The sequence below is a fragment of the Arachis duranensis genome, chromosome 4, assembly GCF_000817695.3.
Source record: "Arachis duranensis cultivar V14167 chromosome 4, aradu.V14167.gnm2.J7QH, whole genome shotgun sequence".
Lineage (NCBI taxonomy): Eukaryota > Viridiplantae > Streptophyta > Magnoliopsida > Fabales > Fabaceae > Arachis > Arachis duranensis.
The window spans coordinates 99,833,951-99,842,780 of NC_029775.3; the positions used below are offsets into that span (position 1 = coordinate 99,833,951).

The 8,830-nt window shown below is 28.8% G+C and overlaps 1 protein-coding gene across 1 annotated transcript; it reads left to right on the top strand.

Moving 5' to 3' along the window:
* The first annotated feature begins 3,153 nt into the window (after window positions 1-3,153).
* Window positions 3,154-5,853, top strand: LOC107485196 (cationic peroxidase 1). Its single transcript, XM_016105710.3, has 4 exons — window positions 3,154-3,408; window positions 3,992-4,183; window positions 4,452-4,617; window positions 5,145-5,853. The coding sequence occupies exons 1-4, from the start codon at window positions 3,199-3,201 to the stop codon at window positions 5,528-5,530; spliced, it is 954 nt and encodes a 317-aa protein (XP_015961196.1). The 5' UTR covers window positions 3,154-3,198; the 3' UTR covers window positions 5,531-5,853.
* The last annotated feature ends 2,977 nt before the right edge of the window (window positions 5,854-8,830 follow it).

The window sequence follows — 8,830 nt, forward strand, 5'->3', positions numbered from 1 at the left end:
CAAGTAATTAAGAGAGAAAAAAAATTAAAGAAAATATAAAATTTAAACATACGTATGTTTGATTTATATTTCTAATTTTTAGTATTATTAACTTTCAAAATTTTGTGAAAAAATAAAAATATAAGACGAAAACAAAAAATAAAATTTTATTATTTTAATGTTTTTTTTCATTTACAAAATCCTAACAATAGAACAAATAAAATAAAAATTCAAACTAAACATATCCTATTTTTTTTTTTGAAAATATACTAATGGAAAAAGAAAAAAAATTACGGATAATTCCAAATAATGTCTAAAACAGCATGAAGTGTTCCAATAGAAAACACTTTATCTACAAATGGATGACTAAGACTTTTAGGTCTTTAAAGAAAATAAAATAACAAGTAAGCAACTGAAAAGGCTTGTAATAAATTTATATATCCTTAAAGAAAAAAAGATAAAGTATCAAGTAAATTTTTGAAACTGAAAATGCTAATTAAGTCTCTGAAAATTCCAATGTTGGCACAATTCATCATTACCAATCTTTCATCTCATTCTGTGAAAGACCTATAAATCTACTGTTATATTGTAATTTTTCAAATGTTTATTATGTATTTTTTTTCTTAAGATCTATAATTTTATCACAAAACATTTTTAAGAACTTATTTACTATTTTTTTCTTAAATATATTTATAAATTTAAAATAAAATTATTTAATAACCTATTTATCCTATTACTCATGGTATAAACTTATTCCTATGACGTGAATACTTTATTCCCAAGCTTTTGCATGATAGAAATTTACATGTAATAGTATCAGGTTGTATATATGTTTTGGGTAAAAGTATTGTTTGGGAAAAATATTCTATGTCCAACTACATAAGAATTAAATAAGAGAATTACATGTGAATTTTTACTAAAAAAACATGCAACGTGTTGGCAGTTGTTTTCTACATTTGCAATTCTTGGTCTTATTCTTTTGGAATGTTGTGTGTTGACGTAAAAAGTTACTTCTAACCAATATTATTTTTTACTCTATTTGGTATCTACGGAGACAATACAAATTTTCTAATCATTTACGTTCACCCGCTCTCCTCGGTGATCATGCAGTTATTCCACTTCATAGGTTTAGGGGTGGCAAAGAGGTGGGTAGAAGTAAGTTTTTGCTCTATCCGATCTCGTTCTGTCGTATAATAATTCGCATAAAATTTGTTTCGCTTTTATCCGCAAATAGTAAAATGTTAAACCCTAACGCGCTTCTGCGGGTATCCTTCCCACCCCTACTCGCCCCTATAATTATTAAAATCTAATAAATAAAATTAAATTTCAAAATTTATATAACCATCATCACATACATAACATAAATTAAAGTAAAAATTTAAATATAATATAATATTATTAATTATTTACTGATTATTTTACATATATTATACATATTATATATATAATGGGGCGGTTAGGAACAGGTATATTACCTAAATCCAACCCCACCCCACCCCTCTCAAGAATCCGTCCGCTAAAAACCGCCCTAATGCAGGGTGGATAATTATCCGTCTCGAACGGGTAGAAGCAGGATGGATACCCGTAAATTTGGGTAGTATTGCCATCCCTACATAGGATAGGATGTGAATTTATTTTTTTAAAAATTTTAATTGATAAAAATATAGATATAAATTTTTTATTAGTTTTATGTTAATTTGTTTTTAAATTTATATAAATCAAACTCTAAACTTTAAAATCATAAAAGTTTCCATAGTATATCATTAAATTATTTTTTCAAAAATTTAAATCTATAAAAAAATAAATAATTATGTTTCTAATTATTATAAAGTCACTTATTTTAAAAATTTAAACTAATTAAAAAGATAGAATATTATATTAATATCTATATTTCTAATATTAATAAATAATATTTTTATTTTTTATTTTTATAAAATTTAAAAATTTATCAAATAATAAAAATATAGCACTTAATTTTAACAACACTTTTAAAATATCTCTAGAATTGCATAGTTTTCGTAATCACCGTATAATAGACATCATAACATACATACACTTATATAATCAAATCGTTTTAAATGTAACTATCCGATACAAATTGTCCTTTTAATATTAAATAGAATAAAACATTTGATCATGTACCAATCTATCTATTATTGTTCAAGATTTTAGTTAGATGTCAACAATTAACTTGGATTAATGGAGTAGTCAATTTATTCATTTATTTAAATAAATACTAATAATTTAAATTTCATTTTGTTTACATAATAATTTATTTTTATTGGTCAGACTCTTTAGAATTCAAAGTTTGCAGAAAATTAATCATTTATTTATTGGATTGGCGAATATCATAGACAATCAAAAAGTCACACGCTGAACTAAAAATATTAAAAAATGATTAGGATAGAGAAGATTAGCAAGGCCATTGAGAGGTTTTACTTTTTTTGGGGCGATATAGGTATGGCTTAAAATTATAACATTGGATCTTTAATATAATAATGATGATAAGACATGCATCAATTTGAATATTAAAAATGAAGAGTATTTAATTAAGATGCATGAAGATATCAATAGTTATTTAAGACGCATGAAGAACTTTTACGTAAGTATATACTTTTCCTCTATGAGAATAAGACATTTTCAAATTATAAAAAAATGTACACATCTTTAAAAATATACAACTATAATGCATTACCATCAAATAAAAAATACATATTAAAAACAATATATATTTACTGATTCGGTGACTTTTCTTTTGTAATTTACCCATAGTATTTTTGTTAAAAATGTCCAAAAAAGTTTCTTTCAAATGAAATAATTGATTGAAAAATGAAAGTCCTTAAAAAAAAGTGTTATATTTCAATAATTTCGCTTTAGGGGGTCACCGTGTGTAGACTGTGTGGAACATTAAGCGTGGAATAATGAATATGAATATCTTTAACAAGTCAAAAGATATTCGGAAACTACATCTTTCAATGATTAATGCAAATAAGGCCTAGCTAGTAGTACTACTCTTACTCTATAATCAAAACTTCAAATATAGAATGAAATAATGTAGTTTTCATAATTAATTGTACGGTTGCATACATTGACATGACGATAATGCAAACTAGTGTATGTAATAAGGGCAAATTTCTTATATAAATACGTGACACGTTCCAAGGCCTTAACTACAATACTAAATCACTAATAAGTAATAATCTCTCTTATTCACTTGCCATGGCACTTCCAATCACCAAAGTTCATATTTTAATATTATTCATGTGTCTTATAGAATTAGGGACAGCTCAATTGTCACCGAATTTTTATGCCGCAAAATGTCCGAATGCACTTTCAACAATTAGGTCAGGAGTGAACTCTGCTGTGAGCAAAGAAGCTCGCATGGGAGCTTCCCTTCTTCGCCTTCATTTCCATGATTGCTTTGTGCAAGCAAGTCTACTTTCACTTTCTTTAATGCCCTTTTTTTATTGTTCATTTTTTTATTATTTTTTAATTTTTTTTATACTATCATTCAATTAAATATTTATATTTATGTGGTTTTGGAAATAATAATGAGTTATTAGGTTAAATTTTAGCCAGGTAAAATATTTTTACGCTGATAGTATATATTTAGTTACAATCTAATTCATTTTTAATTATTTATTTTCTACTTAAAAGTTAAAAAATTGAAGTTTCACCTTATATTAAATTATTATTTAACACATGCATATATCATGCGTCAAAGACATACATGCACGTACGTACAAATATATAAATAAAATATTTGCTGGAAGTTGAACATTAGAATTCTTTATTATTATTATTATTATTATTATTATTATTATTATTATTATTATTATTATTATTATTATTACAAATATATAAAAGCAAATAAATAAAGGATATTTTAATTGCCTAATGACAATCAAGCTTATATTTCTTAGGTAACAAATAATTAAATGAACTCCATATATTTGTACATTATGAAACTATTAATTAATTTTAATTCTTTGCCTATAATTTCTTGTTTCAGGGATGTGATGCATCAGTGCTATTAGATGATACAGCAACTTTTACAGGAGAAAAGACAGCAGGTCCAAATGCAAATTCTATAAGAGGTTTTGAAGTCATTGATTCCATAAAGTCTCAAGTAGAGAGCTTGTGCCCTGGCGTTGTTTCTTGTGCTGATATTCTTGCTGTTGCTGCTAGAGACTCTGTTGTTGCTGTAAGTATATATAACTTAAAATTGATTTAATTATATTATTCAAGATATTTTTTCTGTTATAAAAAGTTATTATATATACACAAATGTCATAATTAATGAAGTCATTTTGGGATTAGGTGTTTTGTCAATTTCATTAATTCCCACCATGATGAAATAAAAAATCTTCCCAAAATGCACTCAATTTGAGCCAAGTATATATATATAGTATAATATAAATCACTAAATGGCATATATATAATAATAATAATGTGAAAATTGTCAAAATCAGCTTGGGGGACCAAGTTGGACAGTGCAATTGGGGAGAAGAGACTCAACCACAGCAAGCAAAAGCCAAGCTAACTCAGATTTGCCAGCTCCCACCTTGGATCTCAGTGGCCTTATCTCTGCTTTCTCCAAGAAAGGTTTATCAACTAGTGACATGGTTGTTCTATCAGGTACTTCATTAATCAAATTACACTATGCTACTTATGGAATTTTCCTTATTATACTTAAAAACTCACTAAATTTAACGTTATAATTTTTTATTATTCAAAAATAAAAATTTATTTTGAGAATAAAAAAATCAAAAATATTGTCAAATAATAAAAATATATGACTTTAATTTTAGCTATATTAAGTATCCTTAAAATTTAAGTTAAAAAATATAATATTTATGGTTACGGCGACTACCATAATTATATTATTTTAGCAATTTTTTTTAAATATTATTAAAAATAAATTAATAATTTTTTATTATTTAACAACGCTTTTTAACTACTTGAAAGTAAAAGTAAAAAGTATTATGAAAATAAAAGAAAATACATGCAACTTTAATTTTGCCAATACTTGTTAAGTGTTATCTGTAATCATAGAATCATATACTCTAGTGTAGTATTGTATATATATGCACACATTTAGTCTTATTTAATTTTATGATGAAGTTGAAGTTGATATTTTTATGAATGAAATGAAAAAATTTCAGGAGGGCATACAATTGGGCAAGCAAGATGCACAACATTCAGAGCAAGGATATACAATGAGACGAACATAGATCCGAATTTTGCAAAATCATTGCAAGGAAATTGTCCTAGCACTGGTGGTGATAACAACTTGGCCCCAATTGACACAACTAGTCCAACAAGGTTTGACAATGCTTACTACAAGAACTTGCAAGTGAAAAAGGGTCTCTTCCATTCTGATCAGCAACTCTTCAATGGAGGATCCACAGATTCTCAAGTCAACGGTTATGCCAGCAACCCTTTAAGTTTCTGCAGGGATTTTGGCAATGCTATGATTAAGATGGGAAACATTAGTCCACTCACTGGGACCAGTGGCCAGATTAGAACTAATTGCAGGAAGATCAATTAGGATCAATAAGATCAATAATATAGAAAAATAAATAAATCTGGTTTGTTATCTTTTTTGTTTTATTTAATGATCAAGTCTAATAATGGTATATGAACATTTTTAAGAAAATGTTTGAATATTATTATTTGATTTGAGAATTGAATAAATTGAAAAATAACAAAGTTTGTTTCAGCTTTTTTTCCTTAATTAGGATGGATGTTGCAGTTGTGGTATAGAAACAATTCAGTGTCAGTGTTCCCTCTCAATTGTAACTAATATTGGCCAGTTACTATGGAAATTTTAAAAACTATATAATATACATATATTTGGTTCGTTCTTGAGGACATTTATACCCTCACTATATATAATATAGGCCTCAAAGATGGAGAGATAATCATGCTTATCTTGTATAGTGCTTTACCTATTCGTCAAGTCATTATTAATCCATCAATATCACTCATCATATCTTGATAGTATATCCATATATACGTCATAATTATTTGCATTATTGTTTTAATTTAATATGGCATTAATTCATATGAAAAAGATACTTACAGGGAAAAAAAATGAGAAAATACAATAATAATAATATCATTAAATTAAAATACAGAACTAGTGACTCAAATTACTTTCCTTTTTTGATAACTTACATGAATAATGGTTATATTATTGTATTTTGAATAAAAGTCGGATCCGAGAAGTTAATAACGTTCGAAAAACGGATGAAAAATGACTTTAACGAAAAAGTTATGCGTATTTGAAGTTGAGGTTTAAAAGTAGGATTTTGCAGAAATAGCAGAAAACAAAAAATTTTAGTATGTGTGCCCACGCATATATTATCGTACGTGCGCATGCACACACCAGAGCGTGTGTTGAGAATCGTGTGTACGCACGAGGGGTGTGCGCACGCACACCCTGGAAGCTTTACAAGTTGTGCGTACGCACACGCTGAGAAAGTCATTCTGGTGCATGCGTATGTACAGTATAATGCGTACGCACGATGCCCTGTTTTTGCACTAAAATTTTTTTTTAACTGTTTGGCTTTTCTGATAAGCTTAGCTTGTAAGCCTCCGTAACCCCTATTTAAGGTTCGATCGCAGTTGTTAGGTTGCAGAAGAAGGCAATCCCATTGAAGAAGTTAGTTGTTAAAATGAATAACTGAATTAAAGATGCATGCATAATGTTGAACGATTGAGATATTAAAGATGATGAGGATTGGTTTCAATTATGATTTTTGAATAAATTGAAATGATATTGAAAATGAGATTGAATCTGATTGTGATATGTGTAACATCCTACCATATAAAGCTTTATGCCTAGGACGTAAACCAAAGGTGGTAAAGCGCTATGACCCCTAAAATAAAAATACGTAAATAGATATATATGAAGAATAGTTTAACTAGGAGTTTTGGAAGAAAAGATGAACAAAACAAGATTGAACACACGTCACACTCGAAAAAGTGATTAGATAGAAGGCTTATACAGAAAACTAAAGAGACAAGTATATAAACAGAGTTTCAAAAGATAGATACATAATCAAGTTCTAAACTCGACCTGCAAAGCAAAGACCTGCTAGAGTATATTTATATACATATATGCAACCCCAAAAGTGTTTACTAAAATACAGAATATAAATCTTGTTTCTCCAAGTCAACCTTTAGGAGGGACAAAATACAAATATATACAAGTGGAAAGCCTAAAATACAAGTACATATACAAAACACAAAGTATAAAATCCCAGAGGTAGATCTTCGCATTCCAAGAGTCTCCAGCAAGCTCAACGTGATGTATCACGTTTTGCCTCTAAAAACAACAATATGTCCTCAACGTTTTGGTTCGGGCGTGTGTTACAGGTGCGATTTTTTAAGGCATATGTCCTATAACTATCCACGTAGGGAGACTCAGGATGCCGGTCGATCGCAACAAGGTGGAGGTAAATGTGAAATTGGTAACTGAATTCTAATTTCATGGTATGACTTTGAGACATCATATTTAGTCATAGCTACGACGGTAATGACGGATTAGGACTGTAGGTGTCAAACTTAAGACCGAGCTTGTTTGTGCTGCATAAAGTGTTACTGTTAGGACTCGCCGAAAACAAAGAGATTCTTAGTTGATATCGAAGAATGATTAAGTTCTTAGTGGCTTATAATCAGAGTAGCGCAGCGAAAGTGTGGTGACTTTGGTGACCTTAGGGCTGTTATCATAGGTAAAGGAGTTTTGGATATGAAATTAATTAGAACATTGATGAATGATTAAGGAGTGGAAAGTGGAAGTAAAGATGGGCTGCTCACGCTTACTTTTCTTATGGCGATAAAAATTTTGAGGGCAAAATTCTTAATTAGAAGGTAGGATGTAAAACTCGATAAATTAATAAATAATTAATTAATAAATTAATTATGAGTCAAGGGGATTACGAAAATAAATTTTATAATATAGGAAAGTAAAAATATTAAAAATACTAATTTTAAAGATTTTGACCTAAAGTTAGACCAACAGACCAAACTAGTTGAATCGGGCCCATTTGGACCCAAGGCCCAACATATAAATGAAGAATCAGCCTTTTCTTTTCCCTCATTAACTGAAACACTTTGAATTTGATGAGGGAGAGGTAAGAACCCTAAACCTATAACACACCAAAAGTTCATTGGATCATAACTCTCAATTTGTAATTTCGATTGACAAGCCGTCTACGGTCACACATTCATCTCGAAATTCTCTTCAAATCTATTCGATCAAAGTGGTAAGGAATTTGAATTTCTTATCCAGTTCTTCCCCTCTTACATTTTTTTATTTTAGGTATTGGATATTGAGGAGTTATGTGATTTTGATGATTTGGAGTACTCTAATAGCGGATAATTGCTGGGTTTCGTCCAATTGTCCCTAGGTAAAGGTAACAAACCATTATCCCCTTTGAATTTCCAGTTATATGAGATTAAGGTATTAAAATTGTGTATGTGTATGAAATTAGGTTGACTATATATATATATTATGAAGTTGATGTGAAATTGATAAAGAGGTATGCTTGGGAGTAACTTTGGTGGCTGGACTACCTAAATTGGTGACATTGGAACTTGGAAGTTTGTGTCACAAGAGATTTTGTGGTGTTTTGTGGCTTAGGAGAAAATCAACCAAGGTATGGTTTTAGTTTTCTATAGTTAATATATAATGCTACTTGAAAATGTAGGCTAGTTGCCATAAGATATGCTATAATGATCTGAATTGTGGTTATAGTGGATTAAATGTGTATAATTATGTTGTTGATAGTGATTGATGTAGTTCGTGAAATTGGGTGTGAAAATGGTTTGAAGAAATTAATGA

Excerpts from the sequence above, each read along its gene's own strand:
- LOC107485196 (XM_016105710.3), top strand. The coding sequence starts at position 3,199 with ATGGCACTTCCAATCACCAAAGTTCATATTTTAATATTATTCATGTGT. Across the intron at positions 3,409-3,991 it reads TCCATGATTGCTTTGTGCAA|GGATGTGATGCATCAGTGCT; the intron begins GCAAGTCTACTT and ends TTCTTGTTTCAG. Across the intron at positions 4,618-5,144 it reads TGACATGGTTGTTCTATCAG|GAGGGCATACAATTGGGCAA; the intron begins GTACTTCATTAA and ends AAAAAATTTCAG.